The 26,074-nt window shown below is 48.8% G+C and overlaps 1 protein-coding gene across 1 annotated transcript in view; it reads right to left on the bottom strand.

Moving 5' to 3' along the window:
* The window catches only part of NFATC2 (nuclear factor of activated T cells 2), a 75,656-nt gene that overhangs the window by 36,476 nt on the left and 13,106 nt on the right, over positions 1 to 26,074 (bottom strand). Inside the window, exons 4-6 of the mRNA XM_064391393.1 lie at positions 20,081 to 20,283; positions 18,061 to 18,233; positions 8,451 to 8,591 (exon numbers count right to left, since the gene is read on the bottom strand). Of these exons, the coding sequence (XP_064247463.1) occupies positions 8,451 to 8,591; positions 18,061 to 18,233; positions 20,081 to 20,283 (517 nt within the window). The remainder of the gene's footprint in view (positions 1 to 8,450; positions 8,592 to 18,060; positions 18,234 to 20,080; positions 20,284 to 26,074) is intronic.

Raw genomic sequence — 26,074 nt, 5'->3', positions numbered from 1 at the left:
GGGGGTTAATCCAGGGAATCCTTGTCTCATTATGAGGCAGCAAATGCTCAGTGGGGACATTCTTATAGGTGGGCTTTGAGAAAAGAAACCATCACAGCGTGTGTTAAGGAACCTCCCCACAATCCTAAACATCCCAAGGGACAAGTTTTTAGAGTTCTCTGAAGAAAAGAGGAGGGAAAAGGAAACAAGAAAATACATCATAAAGTGAGAGCTCTGACAGAGACACACATCAGAGCTGTCTCAGCAATGCCACATGAAGATGTCCTGACAACAAGGACAGCCAAGCAGGAATGTTTGACACTGGTTTTGCTCCAGGCAGAATGTTTTCATCTTTGTTTCTGTACTGCCAAATTCAAACAGTCTGTGCAGATACAACAGCACTAACTTCACAAAGAAGGTGGAAATCAAAAGGGTTTGTTGGTCCAAAATGCATAAACTAAAGCAGAACCGGGCCTCCAAGTCATGTGCCACATCCAAGGGGCCTGTGGAACACATGCAACCACAACCACAGGGGATCTGATTTAGTAACTGAGCCACTGAAATTGCACTAAAAGCTAATGAAGCCAACCAGAAAAATCAAATGATGTTCAGGCTGAGTCCAAAGTCTGTGTGGGTCAGAAGTAAGAATGAGAAAAGGCAAACAAGAAATAAATGTATTTGGGGTTATCATTCCAACAATGATGGATGCTTCTGTTTGGATGTATTCCATATTTGTGGCAGCTAAACAGGTTTCTAACAAATCTGTCAGCAGCAGCAATCCCCGTTCTTTGAGCCCTGCTGAATTTAAGCTCTCTGCAGCTCACTCCCTGACCTTTATGCTTCAATATGATGATGTGGCTCCATCTGTCTCACTGCTTCACTTCAGCTCGAGACAATCAATATTTGCTTTTCCTTCAACCGCTCTGGATATGCACATTATGGGGAGCTTTTGGCAGAAGGGTGAGGGAGGCTGTCAGGAAAATGAAAAATTCAACTGCATTCACAAGTCTCTCTCTCTACTTTAACCTATTCTTTTTCCTGGTAATGAAAAGAAAGCTTTTGGTTATGCACACCCTGGGAGCTAATGGAGAGCAGGACGAATAAACTGAGAAGTCTCAGGATCATTTCAGGAAATTCTGAATAGAGAAAACCTGCACCAAACTGTCAACACATTCATCACCTTTACAATGTGCATAAATGTAAAATTTTTCAGGAGAAAATTATAGTGGGTGTTTGCAGAAAGTCCTCAACAGGATTCTGACTGTAAGGATGTGCTAAAAATCCTAAGGCTCATGTGACAGTGGAGCACAGCCCCAGTGCAAAGCCTGTCACACCAAAGGCCCTGCCCTGGAAGCCAGGTGGTGCCTGGGCACCAGAAATGTGTTCAGCTTTGAGCAGGAGGCTGTGCTCAACCCTCCAGAGATCCCTTCTGGCTTTAATTACCCCATAATTCCGTCATGCCACAAACGGGACAAACAGCTCCTGCTTGGAAACACAGAAGAATAAACCCCAGCTTGATTAATAATTTAATCCAAAGTCTACAAGTGCAGATAGCTGCTTAATTGCACAGAATTAAACCTGCCTCGACAATGGACAGGAGAGAAAGCTGCAAAGCATCACTGAGGAGAACAGGGCCAGGTCTGCGTGTGTGGTGCCTTTCAAGCTGTGCCTCCACACAGGGAATTCAATCCCTGCCTCTGGAAAGGGCAGCAGTTGTACTCAAGATGATAAAATATTCTTGGGTTTAGACCCTGAGGTCTTACCAGCCATGGCTGCCTCATGCAGTATTTTTACTGTTGTGGTTCTCTGCTCATTTAATGGTTTGTCTTAGTTGGCAAGTTCTTAACACCACAGGTCAGTGAAATGTTCAGGAAATAGAGATTTTTGTGCTGCTTCAGGGCTATGAGACTTAGCATTAAACCCCGATGAGAGATCTGATTGTGTCAGCACTCTTTGGGGGAATGAATGAGTTGTTGGAAGAAAGTAATTCTACCCTTCCTAACCCAAACTGCCATCATACCAAAAGTCCTGCTTCAAACTGGGGGAAATCAAAACGTCAGGCTGCATTAGGAACATTCGGGGTGATTCTCTGCAGCCCCTTATAGGACCCTTTTTAATTAGCCAATTAAAGGTTTTCTGAACCAGTTACAGCCTTTACACATTATTCAGGATCCCTTACTCATGACTTTGGGGTCAGTCACTAGCAGGGAAACAAACTCACTGCTTTATTTGAACAAGCATGACTGATGGACTGAGAGGCTCAGGAAATGTTCTTTGCAGTTCTCTGCAGCTGAAGACTAAATATACTATTGTGCTGATTCTGGATGGGATTCCACGCCTGCATGTGATTTTAGGCCTGCAAATGTACACTGCTTTTCAGTCAAGCATTACACAAATTACCTAATGAACAACCTGTTACTGGTTCCCCAGAGAAAGGCAGCCTGGTGACCGGAGGGGCAGGGCTCTGACTGCACATTTCTGCAGAGTTCTGCACAGTTTTGCACATTTCTGCACATCTCTGCACATCTCTGCACATCTCTGCACAGTTCAGTTCTGCACAGTTCCCCCTGGGCCTGCAGGGAACTGTCCCCATTCACTCTGACTCTGAGAAGGACTTCCAGAAAAGCACAATTATCTCTGTCAGCTTTTATCAGTAGATGACAGACATCTCTGGAACACAAAGAAGGGTTTTTAGAGCCACCCCAAGAACAAAGGGAGGGCAGTGAATGGTTTCCACTAGGACAAAACCACTCTGGGCAGCAGAAACCTTGTGAGGAACTCAGAATCCCTGCTGCTCTGGACACATTCCAGACAAATTCAGGGACAAATTCTGATTTCAGCTGGAAAGTTACTCTGCTTCAAGCTAGCACAAGGCTGCTCAGCATCTGGTCCTGAGCAGTTGTCTCCTTCTAAACTCTTACTTCAAAACAATTTTCAAACTTTACAGCAAACACAGTATGAGTGTATTTAAAACTCATGAAAAGTGGAACTATTAAATTTATTCCTGAGCTTCATTTCCGTGGATTTCTTTTTCTTTCTGAAGCAAGAGTGCCCACTGCAGTTAATGGAGCTCTGTTTGTTAAGAGCAGAGGCCAGAGCCTTCATTGCACTGAGGACAGAAGTTTGAGTCACCACGGCTGAGATACAAGGCAAGGTCTGGGAGGTAAAAGGGCAATGGATTAGTCATCCACCAGCCAGCCCAGCCCCAAATCTGACATTTTGCACAGTGAGAACAAGTCTAGAGGCAAATTCTCCCCATCTATTGTTGAGAAATTTAATTCCCATTAAAATAAAACATAAATACAGTAGTTGAACAGCAAAGCAGGAGGAACAGCATTTCATTCCAGAAATCTTCCAAATGATCCCTCATGCCAATTCATCAGAATAGATTTGTTGTTTTTCTAAGATTATAAGTGTGTTTGTGTGTGTGTGTGTGTATAAATTATTAAACAAAAGCTTCTCTCAAAATAAAACCACTGGGAACCTCCATGTAATAAAATGAGTCACACCAGGATGCGATGACTAAGTGGGAGAACAGGGAATTCCACTCCCCATGCCAGCTTTCTTCATGATCAATTTTCTGTCAACAGGTGATGGGAGCTTGTCTCTCTGCCTTTTGTTTATGCCAAGAATCATGATTATTTTTTAATATTCTCCCTAAACAATTAAGCTGAATAATCAGGACCAGGCACACTTCCATCAGGCGCCCCCATAGTAAACAGTGAGCCAGGGAATCCAGGCCAGCAGTGGCTGCCTGTGTTAATAAGGATTTACCAGCTGTAAAATTCCAAAATCTTGTGTCATACGGGGAAACCTTCCAAAACACTGGATTCCACCCTGTCTCGCTGAGCCTCCAACAGCTATGGCAACTCCGTTTCTGCAGCCACACTCTTCTGCACTTCTCTCTGTGTGAGCCCTAGATTTTTTCCTGTTTTGCAGTGTTTTTTTGGAATCCCTGGTCGGGTGATTGCCCCTAGGATTACAAGAACACCTGGGGCAGGCAGCACATTCCAGACAGGAGGAAACCTTTGGGGAGAAAGGTTTGCTGGCTTTCAGCAGCCACAGCAGCAAGGAAAGGCACAAGGTGCCCCATTACCCTGAAACTTTGTAATTTGCACAGCAGAACCAGGCAAACCAATCCTCCTGATTAATGCTTGTTACCCTCACATTCAATATTTAAACTTGTTTATTTGTTCAAGTAGCAAACACCTCTTTTGAACGAACCTGGGAAAACACGCAAGTTTTTTTTAAAAGCTTTTTGTCTATTTTATCTTGAATTTGCCTGAGAAAATTGCATCATTAGTGTTGCATTATTAAGTTCACAGAGTTAACTGCTGAAAACAGTTTGCTATTTTCTGCACTCCCCAGGAGTTCTGGATCATTCATGAAACTGTCAGACTACAAAAAGGGATTCAGCTCCCTGTCTGGAGCACGGTGAGGAACTGACCTAGCACAAAGGGGAACACTGCTGCAGACAGAGCTGGAATTTCCTTTCATCTCTCCCACAGAGAGCATAATCCTACATCAAACCCACACAGCAGCAAGCTTCTCTTCACATTAAACCTGCCCTGATGCCATCCCACCACCGTGTCCTGCAGGGCACTGTCCTGCAGGGCTCCTGGGATCCCCTGGCACACGTTCCATGCCTTGTTTCCAGCACGTGGGGTGCAGACAAAACCTCAACCCAGCACCCTCACACTGCACAGCACAGCCTGGCTGAGCTCCCCTGCAGCCAGGACACATCCCAGTGTGCCCAAGCACCACTTCTGGGCTCCAGAGCTGATTTATTTTCTCCCAGGTGTTGTGGATGTCCACACCTGGGGGCCCTGGCAGCTGCCCCAGTTCAAAGGGCACAGGCAGCACCTCCTCTCCTTACCCTGCCTGGCCCAAGCTGGAGATTTATGGTGGAGCCACTCCAGGGATGGACGTTGTGTTTGGGTTGTTCCTCCACCACCCACATTGTCCTAGAGATGATTCACGGTGTCCATGTGGCCACCAGAAGAGTTTGGCAGGGGAAATCACAGCCCATTTGCACTTTTCTCCCTGAGAAACACGAACCTCCTCTATCACTGACAGCAGAGCAGCAGCAACCAGTACACAAATGGGAGTAAACACAATGCAACCAGCATCTGACTTGCAAATTATTACATGACGATTAAAATAAATAAAAAGGGGAATTCCAAATGTCTTCTTTTTTTAACTGCACTGTAAGATCTGGGCCCCAACCAAACACTAACACCCTTGACCTTCACCCTCTTCCAAGTCCTTGATAGCTCCAAGACTGCTTTTCAAGCTTTCTCTTCCAGATCAAAATTACAAGACTACAGTCCAATCTAGCTGCTTCCCTGACCTACTTTAACTTAGCTGGGCTCAGTTACGTGTCTCCAAGTTCAGATCTTCAAACTCCATCAGCCAAACTGCTTTCTGAATTCATCAGCTCCCCTGGCTCACAGCAGCTACATTTTATGACCTTGCACCAGCAAGAGACAACCGTAAGATAAACTTTAGCATGCAGAAAATTAATTTATGCATCAGCATTTCAAACACAAGCACTTTATCCCTCAGAGCACTGAGCTCCAGCCCCTTCACTGCGTTTCCTGCTGCCATTTCCTGTCGTGAGCCGAGGCTGAGCCTGTCCCAGCCCTGTCCCCAGCAGCTCCCTGCCACCGCCTGCGGCTCGCGTGACACGGACACTCGCTTTCACAATGACATCCCCCCACAATTCGGGGAATTGTCCTCCTTTTCCAGGTATTTCTATGGAAAAATATACTATCTGCAGTTCTGTGAAAAGATAAATAAAGCCTGTTCATTACTGCTCATGGAGACACGTATTTGTGTCACAAATGTGACCATTTCCACATTCCTCCACCTTCCTAGCGGTGGGTGAAGAATCTACAAGAGTAGAAGAAGAGTCTACAAGATCCAGAGGAAATGGGAAGAGGTTCTGAGTGTTTCCCTGAGGGATGAAACCTAATTTGCAGTTGTGACCCCGAGCAGCAGCTCCCTCAGCTCTGTACAGCAGAGTGATGCCTTCCCAGCACGGCTTCACCCGGCTCCAAGGGACACCTGGAGTTTGGAGTCTGTGCAACAATGAACAGCACAGCACAAAATCTGGCTGCACAAAAATACTTGAAAAATGATTTTTTTGGGGGGAAAAAAGAGCCTTGCCACTCTCACCCTAAACACTGCACATGCAAGCCAGAGCTCTGGGGAGCCTGGAGTGCCAAAAGCTGTGGCACGGTTGCCTACACCGCTGCTCTCACCATTGTTGTTACCAGCACAGCTAAAACTGGTGGCAAAAGTGGGAAATCCAGCACCACTTGCTAGCACAGACAAGGCTTGTGAGCTGTTAAAATGAAACTCTAAGCAAACCAAGCTTCCCCTGCAAACTTGCTGCATCTTCCTGCCCTGACAAAGGTGTGATTGTCTCACAGGCTCCGCGGCAGCGGCGCGCTCTGGAGAGACACAGCCTGCTGCAGCTGGGTCAGCAGAGCTGGGCTGCCAGCCACCCCAGCACGGTGCCTGTGGCTTACCCTGCCCCTGAGCAGCTCATCAGCACTTTCTGCACGGGCTGTGCAGGGCAGGGCGTGGGTGAGCTGCTCCTCCCTCCACCCAGGCACTGCTCCATCGACGCCTGGGGCTGCACGGCTGGGCTCAGGGCTCTGGGCTCTCTGCTCTGGGCTCACTGCTCTGGGCTCCTGCAGCCCAAGGCAATGGCACCTATCAACAGACATCCCAGAGATATTTGGAATTGCCTACAGTGCAGAATGAGGGAGGCTGAAAGCCTCAGGTGCACAAGATCCTGATTTCAGGGGAGCTGGGACACTCATCAACCTCTGACAAGCCAGGCACAAAACAATTCTGTTTGCTGCACTCAGCCCACGCATGATCTGCACATCCAGCTCAGCTTCTTAACCTTCCTCACCTTAGGATATACCTATTAAATAAAGAAATCTTCATTTAAAAGCGCTTCAGGGCACCTCTGCCAGAGGTGCTGCTGCATTTTGAGCACACAGAGAAGCACTCAGCACAGAGTCCCCCAGATAACCCAGAGCAAACCACACACACCTCTGATTCAGCCTGAGGATTTGACTGTGGACCTCCCATCCTCCAAATCCCCTTCTGCCAGTCATTTATTCAGAGTCCAGCAGACTGGGGCTGCCTGCAGAGGCCGAGGGCTGGGGGGGAGGCAGGATATGGAACACCAGCAAGCAAATCCCTGCTCCAGACTGGGCACTGCTGCTGGGATAAGTCCTGTCTCTCCCCTACCAGGAGGTAAAAAAAGAGGAAAAAACCCTGCAGTTTCCCCAGCAGCGAAGAAAAGCTTTAGATTTAGTGTGGAAAATATTGTTGTTCTTTTTACTTTCTAACATCTCTTCCAGCCAGAGCCTTCTCTGCTCTCAGATGGAAACAGGGGCAGGGCGTTTGGGAGGTTTCCTCGAAATGGCATCAGGAGCTGCCTCCTTTGAGTGGATCATCTCCTGTAGCTGCTGCAGAGCATTCTTGGGACAGGTAGCACTGCAGGCTGCCAAGATGTTCCCAAGCACCTTCCCGAGGCGCTGACATGGTGGAACAGTGGCAGCACAGTGGGAAGGAATTAATCCATGGGCTTGAAAGGAAACGGAGCGTGCCAAAAGAAATCCTCTGACTGCACAGGCTCATCTGAACCTCCACAGCTCTTCAGAGCCTTTCATACCTGCAGAACCAGCCTGGCTTGCTGCTGCTGTGGGAGGGAGCTGGGACCCACAGGATGTTTTTTCCTCCATGTCACCAGCTGGTGCCCATGTATGTTCATGAATGTACATTCATTTTTTGCTCAATTCTCACTTTTTCCCAATGGCATCACCCCATAGATCATGCACATGCTGCTCACTTGGGCAATGCAGTCTCTTAAACTCCTTGCAAGTCACTGGATAACACTGAAGATACCTCTACCTCAGTTCACTGACAGAAAACTTACAAACACCAGGTTTTCTTAATAGCAAAAAGGGAACACAAAGTTTACAATCAAAAATATGGAAGAAGGGATGGATTCTTGTATCTCATTATGTGTATAAAAATTATTTTATATCAAAAGACACTTATTCTCCACAGATTTCTAAAGGGAAGCAAACACAATCTTTGCCTGCAGTTCACATCAATAAAAAATGATAATTTCAGTGATGAGTTCTACAGTAGCATTCACTAAACATGAGATTAATTCACTAAATATGAGATTAAGCAAACACAGAGGAACACATAGCACTCATCTTCTCTCTTTGATAACAAATCTGTCCCTGCTGATTCCCAGTGCCTGGATTCTTGTGAAGCAACAACACAAACTGTTGCTCCCAAGTCTAACTTGACTCACATGGTTTTACTTACATGGACTTGAATGGGACTACTCACTTGAGTACCAAACCTTATGATGAGATTTGGCACTACAGATTTGTCTTATCCCGTTAGGGAAAGTTAGGAAAAACCTGCCTTACCTGATGTTTTTTCTGTGAACACCACCTTGGACTCTGCTGTGAAATTCTGTCCAGTGAGGATCATCTGCTGTCCTCCATAAACCAGGCAGCTGTCAATGTCTTGTCTTTCAACCATTGGAAGCTCATGAGCAGACCTTTGGGCTGTGGACAAATTGCAAACATGAATGAAACCAGCTCTGTTTTACCAGGACTTTCCAAATCTTCCCAGAACTATCCACAGATTGATCTTGTCATCGTTACCATCCCCTGACTGCCAAAGCAGCTTCTCCAGGGTGCTAAATTTAGGCCTGAGAGGGAAAAATAAACTTACTCAAGGCATTTTATTTGGAAACATTCAGGAGTTGGCTGCAGTGGTTCAGCTGTGCTGGCCCTGCTTCTTGTCCTTGAGAAAGGACAGCTTGGATGAATGAGCTGAAACTTGCCCATGCCTGTTTCCAAGCCAACGGCCAAATTTTCAAGTGCAGGCACACTGCAGCCCCAGAGCCCAAAAATTCCACCTGCACAGAGGATTCCACGGAATAACACTGAATTCCTTCAGAGGGGGGAAAAAACCAAATGAACCTCTCTCCAAAATCCCACTGCCTCCCACAGGGCAGGGCTGGCACAGGGGGCTGCCAGCAACAGCTCCAGCTCCACGTGAGGGCACCGAGCCCTGGTGGGGCAGCCACCAAGCCCCACTTGTGATCTGGAGGGGTCACCCCAGGACTGCTGCAGCCCAGGGTTTTTCCAAGCATGTTCAGCCTGAACATCTGAGGAGCAGGGCCCTGTGTCACAGACTGAGTCTGGATACAAAAGGCAAGGGAAGGAAAGGTAGGGTGGGATCCAGATGGACACGGACGTCAGCAAGGCTTTCTAAGGTCTTTACTGTTCTTGGCCATGAATTTGGAGCGTGACTTTAGCAAGCTATTCTCTCTTTCCCCAGCCAGAAAACCAGGAGAGCACCATCTCTCCACCCACTTTCCTCTGATGCCATTAAAACAGCCACTGCTTGGTCAGAAAAGCTTTGGAGAGCCCTGGTGACCATCCCTGCAGAGCCATCCCAACTGTCTGAGCTGAAGGAAGTGAAGATGTGAGAGCTGTTCCCCACGACACAGACAGCTGGAAAATATCAGGAGCTTCCCTGTGAGCAGAGCAGGTGGGCAGCAGCTTGGGGCTGGTGAACTGCGAGTTCATGACCTGCACTCCAACTCCTCCAGACTCATCCACCCCAACTGGAAAGGCCTCCAGAGGCTCCTGCTCATCTCTTTCCCAGCTGCCTTGGCTGGATTTCAGCTCTCCCTGACAGAGACCCTGAGCACTTGTGCCTTCAGTGAACACCGTGGGCTGCTGAGCCAGAAATGAGGAAATGTGATCGTGGACGTGCAGGGCTGGCCTGCCTCACAGCAGGCAGGCTGTGACCTGACCTGGCACTGCTCTGCTGCCCTGCAACCCTCGCAGAGACCAGACTGTCTCATCGCCTGGAGAAGATGTTGCAGGATTTGGTGGGAAAACTCAAGCATTAAACCTTTCACAGCAGCTTTTCTAGCTCTGCTGAACCCCTCAGTCACGAGACAGAGATTTTGCTCTTATTAAAGAATAGAAGTAATTCAATACTTGTAACTTTCTTATGCCATTTGAGAGGCATTTTTGAAATCTGTTTAAAACTACTCTAGGACTCATTGTTCTTTTCAAGCATGTAACATCTGGGCTAATATACAGCCAGTTAAAAAATATATATATTCAGATTACTTTCAAAGACACTGATAATTTCTTTCACATGGCTGTAGGATTAATTTATTTCCCAAAACACTAACATTTCTGATGAGTTCCTAATTGGATTTATCACAAAGACAGATCTGTAACCTCAAAGGCTTAAGAGTAAATAGCAATCATCAAAAAGCATGTCTACAACAGTCAAGAGAAAACATTTAAGTATTTAAGCATTGCCCTGGACACTCTTTATTCCTATTCAATCACCAAATTTCATTTCCAAAACATCCTAAATCATCAAAATTCCAGACTAACCTACATTTCTTTCCAGCTTTGTTGTGTTAACAGAGAGCTTGGTACCTACCCCACAGATCAGTGGTTTCCAAGGCTTTTTCAGCATGAGGAAGGACAGATTTTAGCCTGGAAGTGACACTGACTCATCTCAGTTCCTTCTGGAGCTGCTGCACCTGGCATGGCTTTGGGCATCTCCAGAGCTGTGCCCATGCTGAGACAAGAGGTGTGCAAAGCTCCTGTGCCTCAGAACAATCCCACTTGGAGAGTTCCAGCTGAGCTCCCAGGGCAGACACCACACTGAAGGGCTTCCCCTGCCCTGTTTCACCTGAATTCTTCTCCTCCCTTTGGGTGGTCTGAAATCCTTCTCTAATAATAAAAACCCCAGCCACTTTTCATTTTCCAAGGTCTGTTTTTTCCACCCAAGCCAAGAAGGCTTCAGCCCCTTCCCCAATTCCACCAGTAGAGAGGTTCAAGGCTCAGTGTGGAGCTGCCTCAATAGGATTATTTTTTTTTCCTCTGCAAGAAATATTAATTGCTAATAAATCCCCTTCCTCTAAGGCTCATGATGGGTGCACTGCATGCAATAATTTCACACTATTCCTTCTCTTCCCCCAGGGGTTGGCACTTCATAAAGTGACCTACAGCTACTGGAGTTTATGAGCTTTGAATAAACAAAACGCTGTTGATTTAACCAGTTGGGGTGTTTACTTTCAATAGCAACAGTTACTGACATAAGGCAGCAAAGCAAATGCTATAGAAATACTCACACTTGGCCTGAAGCAGTGTGTCAACCTATTAACAGGGGACATTATTTTTCTATTTTATTTGACTGTTTGCAAATCAAGATGTCATGGATTCGTGGTGCCAAGAAATACAATGCATGCAGTGACACAAGACAGAAAGGGAGCCACTGTCTGAGAGCCCTGCAGCACCTCCAGGGAGCTCAGCCTGCAGGGAGCAGCCCCTGCTGCCCACAGCCCACCCAGCCTGTGCCAGCAGCTGAGGGAAGCCGAGGATGGGCTCAGTGTCTGGGCAGCAGGCTGGCACCTCCCAGGGGAGGCACAACTGGCCAGGGGACTGTGCCAAGGCAGCCAGAGGTGGCTCTTGCTTCCCCACGTGCCCACAGTATCCATCCCTCTGCTTCAGCAGAGAGGAGATCTGGCTTCCAGGGGAAAAGGGTGTTTTGAGAAAAGTGATCACCTGGAGAAGTCTGTTGCAGCTCCAAATCTCCCCCGCGAGGGTGTCACCCATTGCTGCTGGAGGTGACAAGGGACAATCTCAGCTGGAGCAGCCTGGTCTGGTGGAAGGGGGTGGGACTGCAGGAGATTTAAGGTCCCCTCCAAGCCAAGACATTCCACAATTCCATAATTCTGTGATGAGCTCCTGCTAGAGTGAAGCCTCTCCACTCTCTCCCACACCTGCAGCACTGAGTCCAGACCTCAGGTTCTTGTTGTCCCCACTGCTGACAGTGAGACAGCAGAGATTTGATCCTTGTGACACCTGATCAGGAGGAGCAGGACTGAGGCTCACCTGCAGCTCAGTGAGGACAGAGCCACTGCTAGCTGCGATGAACTCACAAGCCAATAAACCAAAAATGTGCCTGTTTAAGAGGGGTGGGGTCACAACTGGCACCCCAGTGCAGTGGCCTCACCAGAAAAATTATTCAGATCCCTCTCTGGACACCCCTGTCCTTACCCTGCCCAGAGCAGCCCCAGCTCACCTCAGCTTGCTGGAAGCCTCTGAGCTGGGACTTACCACCCCTGACACGTCTTTCCAAACCTCCAAAGGCTCTTGATCCAGCCACTGATTGCTGCTGGGTTTGAGAAGAGCAGCTAGAGCAGGATGGCTGCTGCTGACCCCTGGAAGCAACAGCAGAGGTGTAATTTGTTATGGGATTAATTCTTCCACCTCGCTGCAAACCTCAATGAGCCAAAGAAAATATTTCATTCCTGCTGTCACACTGGGTTCATTTACCCCGAGCTGCCTGTGGTAGGATTGATAGGAGCAGAGCTGCTGTGCTCAACACTTCTCCATCTCATTAATGTTTGAGAGACTTTGATCCCCTCCATCGCTCCCTGAAGCATCCCGAGCTCTGCAGTGGAGCAAAGACAGAGGCTGGGCAGCCACGGGAGGAGCAAGGGCAGGAGACAGCTCCAGCAGCCAGGGAGATATCAGTGAAACACCCCAGAGAGAAGCAAATTTCTGATCAGAGGGACAGGATAATTTCCCTCCTGGTAGGAGTATGGAGCAGTGGAAGTACAAACCAAGTAAATAAAGCTAATTTCCAGCCCTCGTGGGGAAACCTTGAGAATGTGGCTCAAACACTCTGAAAAGAAGAACACAGTGTGACTGACAACAGTTTCTAATTTGCTGCCAGCAAGACTTAATCAGCAGTTTGTGCAGAGCCATCCAAGCAAAAAGCACCAAAAATAGAGAGCTTTTCTCCACCTCCTCCTCTGCAGATAATTTACGATGTCCTCGCAAAGGAGGAGTGACAAGCACCCATGGCAGCAGTGTCAGATAAGTGTGGTACTTTCTGTGAACTGCAGCCAGCTCAGCAAGCCAGCGTGTGATGAATGACAGGAAAACCATGGCCTGGGCTCACTTCTCTGTCACTCATCCCTGTGGGGATGCACAGCATTTCCCTTGACTCCCCTGTGCAGGGATCTGCAATGCTGCTCAGCAGTCCCTGCTCTGTGTGCTGGGCTCTTTGCTCTTACCACAGCAGCACTGAAGACAAGAAGAAAGCAGGAGCTGACCCCAGAGCAAGGCTGGCAGCCTGCAGCAGGGGCAGCCATCCCCTCTGCTCTGACTCCAGCCTTAAAGACTGAAATGGTTTTGTTGTACACTCAGAGTGGCAAATGCTGTCAGAATTAGCTTTTACATTCTGTGCTGCAAGAGAGAGAAGATGGTCTTTAGAAAAAGCAGCAGTTTTTCTGTCAGCTGCACTTGCAGCCAACTGCGTGACTGTCTTGAAGTTGAAATGAAAGGAGAAAAAAATTCATTTAATTCAACTGGAAACCATGAGACTCCCATAATAATCAGGGTTATGGTTAAACTTGCAAATAGGTATCTCCCAAGTGCAAAGAGACCATTTGTTTCTGCTTTTCTATCTGAATAAAGCAGGGCTCCTTCTCGCCTGCTGCTGTGTTCCAAGCAGCACAACTCCCAGCTGAGGAAAAGCACTCGCTGCCTTGCCAAGACAACATTCTTTTACATGACTAGCTCTTTCCTCTGTAGTTATTAATGTGTCACAAATCATAGGCTCAGATTGTCTAATATTATGGGAAAATCTACTAGAAGGAGAGAAAAATAAAGGAAACTTCCAGGGAAATTGATTAAAGGGAAATAAGAAATTTGACCCAATTTAATGGAACAAAATACGGTCAATAATAGAAACTATTTACATTCCTCAAGATGGACACACGGTTCTTTAGCAATAAGTTTTGTTTGTTTTGCTTTTTTAGCACCTCGGAACATCTATTATAAGAACAAGATTTTAGTCTCCTCCTCTCGTGCCAAGTGCAATTTAAGTTTGCATTTTAAGGGATTCATGAGCACAGCTCAGAGTCAGCAAACACGGACTCTACAAAGCAAGAACTGTGGCAGACTTTGGGAAGGTTAAACAGGATTCATTAGAATAAAAACTGGAGTGGAGGACACTCCTGAGCCTCACGCTCAGACATTTGCACGAAGCAGTTTTTGGGTGCTGACAGCATGGAGCACAAGCTGCCCTGCTACCCTGGACTCCATCTGCTCCAGGATGCTTCAGTCGAGGAGGGCAAACAGAACTGGGACACCCAGCCTGACTCCCAGAGGTCATGACAAACCTGTCTCCTGGAGAGGCAGCGCAGGGTTAACAATTTCTGCAACACCAGAGCCCACCCACTCCCCGAGAAATGAGCTCCAGCTCTTGGTGGAAGGCAAAGGAACAGAGCTGATGTTACAGAAATCGTCCTCATGGCTCAAAAATAATGGTCTGCAAGTGCCAAACCTCTCCAGGGGTGATTTTACAGGTGGCTGTGTTTGAAGGGACAGGTGACCTCAGTCACCCCTCACCTGCAATGTCACCAGCAGCTCTGTCACAGCCCTGCTGGCCCAGCAAGAACTCACCCCCAGCAGCTGGATCTAGGCTAAAGCAGCGAGCTGTCCCACAGGGATGGACGTGGGGACACGGCCAGCCCTGAGCAGGGAGGGGACAGCAGCCAGGCCAAGCAGGACACGGGCTCGGGATCCCCCACGCCCCCCGTGGGGCTGGCATTCACTGCACCAGCAGCAGGAGAAGGGATCCCTCTCACCTTTCCAGCACACACCTACAGCAGCCTGGCTTCCCACACCTGCCTGAGCCCTGCTGCTACAGTTCTCAGAGGGTTTCAAATGCCTTTGCCCCCTCAGTGGCTTCAGGATGAATCAACAGGCAACAGCAGAAAAAAAGCTGCTGAATTGCAGGCTTGTCTGGGTCTGAGGTTTTTAAGGCACATCATTTTAAGGCACAACTGATCATCTAACAGCACATCCACCCCCTGGTCCTCCCACACAGCTGCCTGGGGAGGAACCCGCTCGGGGTGATGCTCTGAACCTGTGAAATCCCCTCCGAAAATCTGTCAAGTGCTCAGTGTGACACAGATGAGGTGGAATCAAACAGCCCTCTGAAAAGCAGCTGTTTCGCAGTTCTTGCTTCACTGCAGCTAATGATCTGCTGACACTGGTGGGAATTCCTCGGGATCAGCTTCTGGGGAGGAGAGCACTCGGATACTCTGTTGGTAGCAACAGTGCTGGGGGAGCCCTGGCAAGGGAAACGGCCGTGATCCTGGAGCTGCTGCTCACCAGGGCTTCCCCAGAGGGACAGCATTTCTGCTACCAGACAGGGGGGATCCTGAGGAGAGCCCCTGGGGATTAGGGTTCTCAGGTGGCCGGGTCAAAAAACAGCCAAACAAACCAGAAAACAAAGGGGGAAAAAAGTGAATGCCAGCAGCACAGAAGGTGGGACAAGAAGAAAACATCCCCCTCTTGGCAGGGCACCTGAGCTCACCTGGGACTGCCTGGGAGCTCTGCAAGACTGCACATTGGCTGGGACAAGCTGAGGTGAGCACCTCTAGTGAGATTTAGGCTGCATTGCTAACGCTGGCTGAGCCCCCTGATGTTTTTAACTATCTTCCCAGAACCGGGCTGAGATCAGGAAGTGCTACTGAAATGCAAAAGCAGTGCTAAATATGCAACATGCACATTAAATGGCAGAGGCTTAGGACTCCAGGTCACTTCATTCCCTGCTTCCTCGAGCTCAGAAAAGCACAGTCCTTAACACATCTCCCCAAACTGCCTGTATATCCACTGTTCCAAAAATAAAACTTTCTCATTTTATTTCCTTGAGGATCAAATACATTTTTTCTTGTAGGAGCTTTGCTGTCTTCTATGCAGCCAAAATTTTAATACTTTAATTATAAAAAACCCCCACTAACAATAAGCCACTTATGCTGCTATCTCCACCCTTGGCTTTTTAATACCCCTAAGACTCATCAATGCAAAGACATCTCAGAATAAATGCCTCAACATCTTAACCAAGGCTCTGCCACAGCAGTCACTGCACAGGCAAATTAGGTGTGTGCATACAGCTCAGAAAAATGTGATTTATTCTGCAAACCATGCCTGGATTTCTGCTTGAAACACAGTGATGGGCACAAATACAACGTGCCATTGTGTTTGGGCCCTAGGAGAGCCTGCCTTACTCATACTTGCTTTTCCTGAGGAGAATTTGAGTAGGTGGGGGGTGATCCGTGGGGCTCCCTGCGGGATCCAGGACCAGCCTCCCCTGCCCTGGTGCTGTTTTCCTGCCCGCAGGGTGTAGGAGTTACACCTGGAGTTTCCCCACCCCAGGAGCTCCTCACGGAGCGCTTCCTTTAGCAAATGGACCTTTGTTCCAGCAGGGACACGCTTGGGGTGGAGGCCACTATTGTTTCAGCCATCTGCTCCCACGGAGGAACGGGACAATTTCCTATGGACAGAGGGGGTGGCTACTCCCACTGCTGTCCCTTCCCCATCACAGCACCCAGACACCTCACCCAGCTGCTAAAACGCTCTGGCAGTTGGTACCTTCTCAGAAACACTGCCAAGAGATCATCCACAGCCATCATCCTGTCCCAGCCTTGCCTGGGTTATTCATTTGTACTGCTTTTTAAAAAGCTGCCATCAGTAATTCAGCCAGTTTGATTTCCCACCCAGAACTGGCTCCTCTCATCCTGAGCAGCTGTATTTAAGTAAAGCCTGCATCTCAATAAATACAACTCACACACGAGAGACTCAATGGCTTTCTTCACATGACTTATGGCAAGGCAGGTTCTGCTAAAGGGGTGAGTCATTCAGCAAAGGCACAGGAAAACTGTTCATTATATATTTGTGAAATCCCCAAACCACCAAAAAGGCACCACTTAACAACAAAAAGCATCACAGGATGCACAGGAACCACTAAAGTGGGCAGAACCCTTCCAGAAATGACTGTGACACGGGGGGCCTCATCAGAGGCCTCTCTTTCTCAGGATCCAGTCAGTTATAACGAGTGGGAGGTGCAGGCTCTGAGCTCACACACTTATGGGATTTGCACTTCAGAAATCAAAACTGCCAGTTTTCTTCTGTCCCTCAGGGGAATACCAGAACCACCTGTGCTTTCCCTGCTTCAGCCTCCTGAGCTGTGCACCCCTTGGCACTGACAGCTAGCAAAAGCAATGACCAGAATGCACGTGAGCCTCAGAATCAGAGCTGTCCCTGCGTTTCAGCCGTGCTCCAGCCACAGCTCACACCACAGCACTCTGGTCACTCCTTTGGCACAGCACTGGCCACGGTGCTCAGAGCCAGCCCAGTGTGAATTCAAACCTCCAGCCACCTGCCAGTTTGTGAAGGACAAGTTCTGATTGTGCCTCCACTCAAACAAAGCCAGGAAAGCAGAGAGCTTGCACACTTTGCCACCAGGGACAGCGCAGGTGTGTCCCTACACACCCCCAGGCTGCTCCTTGGATCCACCCGGGAGCCAGCAGCACCCAGCACAGTGCACTGATAATGAACTTTGCAGAAGCCCCCAGACTTCAGCATGGAGCTTGCTGCCATCACAAGCCCCAGGCACCCTGAAGAGCCACCTGCCCCCCAGAGCTCTCTCAGGACAGGGAGTGCCCGCAGGGCAGAGCTGCAGCCACTGCCCGGCTGGCACAGAGGGCAGGTGCCAACTATTGGAGTTGTGGCATCTATTAACGAGCAAGAGAAGGTATAGCCATGGTCAAATTCCCACCCACCACTGCAGGCACTAGAAAGACCTCCCAGGCATCAGACACTTAACTATTCCGTTATCTAGGCTCTGTGTTCCCAGATCTGAGGTATGGGAGTTTTAAACATCCAATATTCAGTATAATCTTGATTCTTGCTTTATTTCTGTCACAGCATACTGACCATTAATCTACAGCATGTAAAAAAAGTGTTTCATCTTTACTTATAAATTATTTGTAACGTTTGCCTTATTTTTTAAAGCATATATTAACACAACATGTGCAAGCTCTCATTCAAGTAACACGAACAGTCAAACCTGCGGGTTAGCCAGCCCGGAGGCAGGGCGGGGAGCGAGGAGCAGGGCAGGGGTACTCACAGCACTCGATGGGGTTGGAGGCGGCCTGCAGGGACACGATCCTGCCGCTGGGCTCGGGGATGTGCACGCGGAACACCAGGCGCACCCGCGTGTTCTTGCGGCCGATGTCGGTCTCGCCCTTGCGCAGCTCGATGTCCGCGTTGCGCAGCTTCAGGATCCCCGCGCAGTCGATGCTGCAACACACACACACAGCCAGGGGGGATGATCCCCAGCTCACAGCCCTGCCAGGACAGGCTCCCTGCTCTGGGCTAAGGCAGCTCTAAGGATGTGCTCTGGTTGGGATGCAGACATTCCCGGGGAAGAAACCCCAAAGTGCAGCACGCGAGGGGCGCTGCTGGAGCTCTCTCCTCTCTCTGGCCACTGCTCTCCAAGCATTAAAACCCCAAATCTTGTTTCCCAGTGCTAAGCACAGGAGAGCAGAAGGCAGAGCCCTCGCCAGGGCAGGAGCCTCCATCAGCAGCTCTTCCCAGAGCCCAGCTCCCAGGGCCTGGCCAGCATCCCTTTGCACACCCGGGCAGGGCAGCTCTGCCTCGTGGGGAATCACAGCAGCTGGGTACAGAACCCCCACTGCCTGCACCAGCCAGGCACGTGGAACTCAGCTCCAAAGCAGGGACCACACTGCTGTCTCCTCCTGACTGCCACACTGGGCTCTGCAGCCTGGCCCAGGTCGCTGTGCCATCCTCCAAAGCCCGGGGACATGCTCCCAGGCAAGGCAAGAGCAGATATTCACTCTCCCATTCACTGTGCCCCTGCACAAAGGGAGGGGGCAGGGAGCAGGATGGGGCTGAGCAGCAATGAAAGGATTAGGATTGCTTAAATCAGCACTGCAACTTAATATTTGGTGTAAGTGCAGATTAGCTTCTCCAGAGCCCAGTGTAACCTTGCAAACATGCCTGTGTTAGGAAAATGTGACAATTATTTGTCAAGCTCAGCAATAGCTCTCAGAGCAGGCAGTGAGCACTGCTATTAAGCAGGAACTGCCAGCCCATTTTGATATCAGTTCTAAAAACACATCATTTCTCTTCTCTTGATATGAATTAAAATCACGTTTGGGGAGGTATAAGCCCCAAGCTGCTCCCTACACCCACACTGTTCCTTGCCCTTGCATATGTACAGGGGTTTATTATTCCAGGGTTCCTTGTTAGGAATGAGGTATATTTTCAAAAAAAAAAAAATATGAAGAAAGAATGTGGATTTTGCAATGAAGTAGGGGGGCTTAAAAACATAACTGCTCTGCCAATTTTGTCAGGCTCCTCTGAAGGATGGAGATACAGCTCTTCCCTCTGCAGAGCAATCACTCTCACGCCTGGCACACATTCAAGCCTGAAGTTTTCAGACTGGTGCCCACTTCATCCCTCTGCCTCCATAAAACTGGAAGGAGTAATACAGACAAGATGTGCCTGTACTTGCTTTTCTATTACAAGAGGAGATTTCACGGCCAGAGCGCTTGACTGAGTTCAGCAGAGATGTTCTGTAGTCCATTAAATGCTGTAAAATGCATCCCCACCCCTGTTCCTCACTGTGTCCCTGCAGCACAAGGACTTGAGATTTGATTCTTTTCCTGAGTGCACTGCAAACCCATTCTGATTGTGAAGGTGATGGATTAGTGAGACACTGGACGCCCCATCCCTGGCAGTGTCCAAGGCCAGGATGGATGGGGCGTGGAGCAGCCTGGGATGGTGGAAGGTGTCCCTGCCATAGTGGCACTGGATGGGCTTTAAGGGCCCTTCCAACCCAAACCACTCTGTGATTACAGCACAGCCACTGCAGAAACTGGAGTACAGAGCAGCAGTGCCTGCATGGTCACCTGCTGGATGGGAACTGTCCCAGCAGCTTTAACCCACATGCTTGTAGCTGCCTTTGTAAAAGGATCTTGCCCTCATAAACCATCCCAACATGCTGGGAAGGGAAATCCCTCCAGAGCATCATTATCCTTTTAAGTGACTCCTTTCCAAAGAGAAAGAACTTCAGCACCAACTTAACCCACCTCAACTTTGCTAACAAAAAGAAATCTACTCACGTTGCTTTCATGTTGTTTTTGGGTTCCAGGGGGATCTCTAACACTTTGGTGTTGCCGATGATCTTCTCGTAGCTGGTGGTGGTGACGGTTTTGCCCGTGATGCGGTGGACCTGGTAGAAGGCGTGGGGCTTCAGGATGCGCTCATCCGCCGTGCCAATGAAGATCTGCAGCCCCAGGGGCTTGTTCTCCATGTAGCCGTGCAGCTGGCAAGACACGAAAAACCTGCTGTCACACACTGGGCCTGCAGAGCCCTGGGGAAAGCAAGATCTGCAGGCATCTAAAGGGAAATGTAGGTATCTGCCACTGACTCAGGGCTCATCCTTCCCCCAGCTGTTGGTTCACCTTCAAGCATTCCTCTTGCACTACATTGTACAGGTAGAGATGGCATTTTGGGTCTGGGACTGAACAGCACAAGGATGTCGTAGCTGACCTTAGAGCCTGGGGTTTCCAGGCCTCAAGGACACAGATTCTTCTGGGTTTTTTTGGTTTTTTTTTTATATAAACACCATTTGCTGTGAGGAAACCATAATGCCTCCATAGAGTGGGAGACAAGGAAATTTCTCCTTCTTTATTAACGTTCAAAATTACAAATCAAACCATTCTAAATTTCTCACATAACCAAAAATGAGAACCAGACATTTATCTACCACATAGCCAGGAATTGAGCTGAAAGGGAACTTCATGGTCTGAGACATGCTAAATTTGTTTTCAATTACTCTGTCCACATACAAAACCTTGATGAAGCCATACAAAGCAAATAGTACTGGAAGATCAGAGAAAAGGAAGATTAAGCTAATGGTATTCATGGCCAAACCAGGGTTTTTTTCCCTTTTTTTCTTTTCACCAGTCAGCAGGAGGTATCCTTGCACAGAAGGATTAATTCCCCCCTGGAAGGGGACCACATGCAGCATCAATGCAGTGCTGGCAGCCTTCCTCCAGTATGGCAGATGTGAGTGACACTCACTCTCCAGAGCTCTCTCTCCTCATCCAGCACTCATTCTGGAGGCAGCAGAGGCAGGGGCTGTGCCCCAGAGACCCCCGAGGCAGGGCCTGAGTGAGCAGCCTCCCCTGGCACGAACAGCCCATGAATGGCTCCATTGAAGGCACCAGGCTCTAGGCAGGGGCTGTGCAAGAGCAAACTGCAGAGCCCAGCCCAGGCACAGCCCAGACTATCCCAGCCCTGGCTGGCACCAGCGTTCTGGAGATGGGGAGGAGGGAATGGGGCAGGAGGCTCCGTGCAAACCTTCAGCTGGCTCTGGGAGCCAGGGGAGGAGCAGGGAGCCGGGCTCGGAGTGCCAGGGCTGGTATGGACACACAGCACGGCCAGGAATGTGAGAAATACAGCAGCAGCCATGGGCACATTTAGAAATGGATAAAGCAGATGGGAGATGAAAGGCAACAGAGGCCAAAGTGACAGATCTGAACAGGCACTGGTGGAGGAGTCAGCCCCTGCTGATCCACTGGGAAACTCACCCTAAGCACAGGACTTTCAACATCCAGCATTTCCTGGCCTCCAGTGCAAAGCCCCTGTATCACCAAAAGCCATCCTGTCTTCACAAGGGGCGAGGGGAAGAGCAATTTTTAAGCACTGAGTGTGTTTATTGTCATGTCTGACAGAGTAATTCTCTGTGGATCCAGCTACAACAACGAGAGCATCCTTTGGACAGGAGGGGTTATTACAGTGACAGCAAAGCAGCTTTTGCCCTCCCCTCTGTCCTGGCAGAACAAAATCCCAGAGTTATGGGTGGGAGACTGAAATGGAGGAAAACAGATAATAAATTACAAAAGAAAATCTGCCCCCAGTGAGCACAGTCAGTAGCAGCTGTAACAGAACTGGCTGCATACACGGGGTTTAAAACTGGCCACCTTTAAAAGTAATTTTAAGTGGTGTTTGCTCATGTACAGAATGAGTTCCCAAGACACAACTGCTCATGGTTGTCCAATAATGTGCATGTCTGTGGGTGTGTGCTGTATAAATGCATACAGTTTTAAAGAAGAGAGGAATTGATTCTCTGTTCATACAGCACTGTCTGTATCATCTGCTGGCCCAGGGGCATAAAACACACAGTAAAAGGCCTCCTGATCCTCCACAGAACCAGATTTTAAATCAGTTTGGTCAGTGGAAGAAAACGACTTTTTTTTTTTTGTAATTTATGGTATTATGGCAATGCTGTGGGATGATGTAATTGTAAAATCAGAATAGCATTATAAAATGCAAGAGAAAATATATATGCAAAAGAGTCAAGTGTCCCCATTTAAAAGGGTTTATCCTTGAGCTAATTGATTACATTTTCAGGGCTAATATAGGTGATCATTTACCATAACCATTTCCATCTACCTTTCACTTGCTATGAACACAGCAGGATGACTTAAGAATAAAAAAACAGAGATGAACAGCTCACAGAAACGCTCCAGAAGCTTGAAAATCAGAGTTCTCTACTCATCTTCACCACCAGTTTAGCACAGCTCTGGTCATGTCACACCAGCTCTCTCTTTACCTGCACCAGGGAGCAGTGATGCTCACCCTGCTCTGTGCTGCTTTTGTGTAGAGAAAATTCTGAGCTACAATGAAAGAACCCACCAAAGCTATGCTTCAGAGACATCTCTTCTGAAAACTGAACTGCTGAGGATTGTCACTGTCAATAAACACTCGCTCCACTACAGCAGGCAGCTGCTTGAATATTTAACCAAAGCGCCAATCTTTTCTTTGGAGAAACAAAGGAGGAATAAATTTGACCCTTAAACAAACTTTGAGAAGTGAAGATTTAAAATGCTTTTTAAAATACTAATTTTGAAATTTTTTTTCTCCCTTAGCAAGAACCAAGCTGCTCTAAAATCTGTGTTTCAGTGTTTTTCTGCTCATCAGAGCTGCTCCCTCCAAGCCCTTCCAGGGCAGCACCAGCCCCACACCAAGGTGTGCCTTCACTCTTTCTCACTCTTCTTTCCATGAAGAAAACAAAATCATCTGGATTTCAGTTTCAAGAGAGCGAGGATCAAGAAAGATTTATGAATACAGAACCCTGGGAGGAAATATTTTTGTGTATTATAAGGTGACCTATTCACAATAAAACTCCCCCAAACTGTATACAGATCGAGCTGGAAAAAACCCAACTCCTTTGAGTCACATTTGCCACAAGGGGAAAGAGAAGCCAGACATGATGTGTACCTTTCCATACTCTATTTTGGGACTTTAAGATCCTATTTCTTTCACTTAAAAGATCTTTCTTAAACTTTGCTTTTGCCTAACTCTTACAATATTAACACAGCCAGACATGGGCTGGTCTGTGACCTGAGGAAATGCAAAGCACTTTGGCAGATAAACAAATAACATCATTCCAAAAACAAGGAGACTTTTCTTGTTTGGTTTGCTGCTATGATTGGGTTTCTAAACAAAATGGAAATGTGTGGCACGATTAAAAGCATCATCTCTCCTCTGCAGAAATCAAATTCATTCTGCACTCCATCCATGGATCAATACCAGTCAAATCTGGGAAAGGGGGGGATTTGAGTGCCATTTGCAGAAGGCACCTGTGCAATTCTGCATGCAAAAATGAGCAGATGTGCCCTCAGCTGCTGAGTTTGCTCAGTTACACACCCAACCCTCCCTGGCACCGCAGCCATCGGGAGCACACATCAGGCACATGAAACACTTCTGTTCTCCTGCTCTGTTCCAAAACTCAGGTCACCTCACAAACTGAGACCCCAGCTCCAAACACACGGCACTCAAAGCCAGAGGTGTTAATTCCCTTCTAAACCACTCCCTACCCAGTGCTGAGATGACCCAAACCTTGCACCCAGGCAGCTGGCAGTGCCCCTGGCCAGGGGATGTGAAGCACAGGGTCACTGCTGGGCTGCACAAAGAGCAGAGGTGAAGGCTGCAACACTGCCCAGTTGTGCTGAAATCAAGGGATAAAGTGACAGCAGAGTCAAAAAGCAAGGCAAATTCTTTAAAGATTCTGCAGGTGATCAGCTGTAGATACAACATATCTATGCAGGGGGAAATCAGTGCAATTTTGAAATTTAGATCTTTCAATGGGATATGCTTTCTTGAATTTAAATATTATTATAATTTATGCAGAATTATATTATTAGCAGGAAGAAGAGCAATTCATAGGAAATAGATAAGATCACTCTTTTATTCTTACCCATGAGCCAGGCCAGAGAGGGGCAGTGATTTCTCAGGTCCTGCAGAGGATGAGCAGCCAAGGCCCAGTGAGAAACCCATGGTGCCCTGTGCCCTGCTGCAGGGAATGCTGACCCTGTCCTGCAAGCCCCCCAAGCTGGCACATCAGGCACCCCTCAGCAGCTGCAGCACCTCAGCTGCCAGCAGGATTGCAAGCTTTGCCTTTTCACGGCTGGGCTGTGGAGCCACATTTTCTCGGGGATTTCTAGTTTGGCTGCTGCACATCAAAATGCTCTTTGCAGATGAAAGCAGCAGCATCTGCAGCTGGTACTGGTGTGTTTGAAGAGCCCCAGTAGGAGCCTGTGTGAGCCCGACTGCTCTAGAGAGTACAAGGCAGTCGTTTATTTCCCGTTCACCCCAACAGAGCTCTGCCTGTCAGGCATTTAGGTCTTTCTCCCTGGGATGGACAAAGCTGCACCTTTAAAGCACCTTCCTGTCTAGACAAGGCAAGGAGGGAAGTATAAACGTGGAGAAAGGATTCTCTAGGCTTGGGGCTTTATCTGCTGGAAAGCACTCGGCTGGCCGGCTCTCTGAGCTCAGGGGAACACTGTGCATCACGGGCTGTGTCCCCACACTGCATCACTGTCTGTGTCCCCACACTGTGCATCACCGGCTGTGTCCCCACACTGTGCATCACCGGCTGTGTCCCCACACTGTGCATCACCGGCTGTGTCCCCACACTGTGCATCACCGGCTGTGTCCCCTACACTCTGTCTGCATCACGGGCTGTGTCCCTGCAAGTCGCCGGGGATGTGTGTGCATGTGTGCGGTCAGCTCGGGTCATTCACACTCATCCCGGCCGGCAGGGACAGGAGGGAAAACAGCGCCCGGCGAGCAGCGTTTAACGAGCAGGAGCACAGAGCCGTGAGAAATCGCTTCCTCCCGCGGCTGCCCTTCCTGCTGCTGTGCCGGAGATAAGCGGGGCCGCCCGTCCTCCTCCGCTCCGGCAGCGCCCGCAGCCCCGCGCCGGCCCCAGAGCTCCCTCCGAGCCCTTCAGCCCCTCCGAGAAGATGTTCTGGACCAACAGCCCCCTTTCTGTCCCCTCCTCCTGCTCCAAGCGGCTCCAGACTTGGATTTGGGTCATTAATCCCCATCGTTAACAGCCGCTGACCACAATGATGCCGAGGATTTTTTGGGGGAGGTCTTTGCTCAACAATACTCGTAGCGAGATGGAAAATGTCACTGCATTGTCTCAGGGAGAGTGGCATATCAATAACTGTCAGGAATTCAACAAAGACTTCGTCCAGCCACTGTATCGTGTAGCAGCTCCTCTGCCTGCTTCACTTAGGGCTGACATTGAGCAACAAAGCCCAATTTCTCACATGGTTTTGTTCAATTTAATGTACTTGGGACACTGCGAAAGAACGCGAACCAGAAGGAAATCTTTGCCTAAGCTCCTTTTGCTCCCTGTCAAAGCTCAAGAAGCCCCACGAGGATCCCAGTGTGCAAACGAGCCCTGCAGGTAAACCAGGTGTGAAAGGTGCAGTGGTTTGTCACACCACAACCCCTGCAGGAGCAAAGCCAGCTCCAGGCCAGGCCAGTGGTGGCCACCAGAGTGGCACGAAGATGCTGTGCAGCACCAGGCAGGACCAGCACGGCCTGGCCTTGCCCTTCCCTGCACAGGGGCCTCGGGAAGCTGGGGAAAAGGACAAACTCAGCTGCTGGGATGTGCCCTGGGCAGCAAGCCCCCCTGGGAGGGCTGACAGGGCTTCAGCAGCCCGGCCCCACTGTGAGAGAGCGAATCACCCCACGAGCTGTGATTTGGTTTTGAGTTTCCATCAAAGGCTCTGGTTTCACTAACACACCAATGA

Source organism: Passer domesticus, chromosome 16 (assembly GCF_036417665.1).
Source record: "Passer domesticus isolate bPasDom1 chromosome 16, bPasDom1.hap1, whole genome shotgun sequence".
Classification (NCBI taxonomy): Eukaryota; Metazoa; Chordata; class Aves; order Passeriformes; family Passeridae; genus Passer; species Passer domesticus.
The sequence above is the reverse complement of the archived record's forward strand: the minus strand, read 5'-3'. Positions and strand labels throughout refer to the sequence as shown.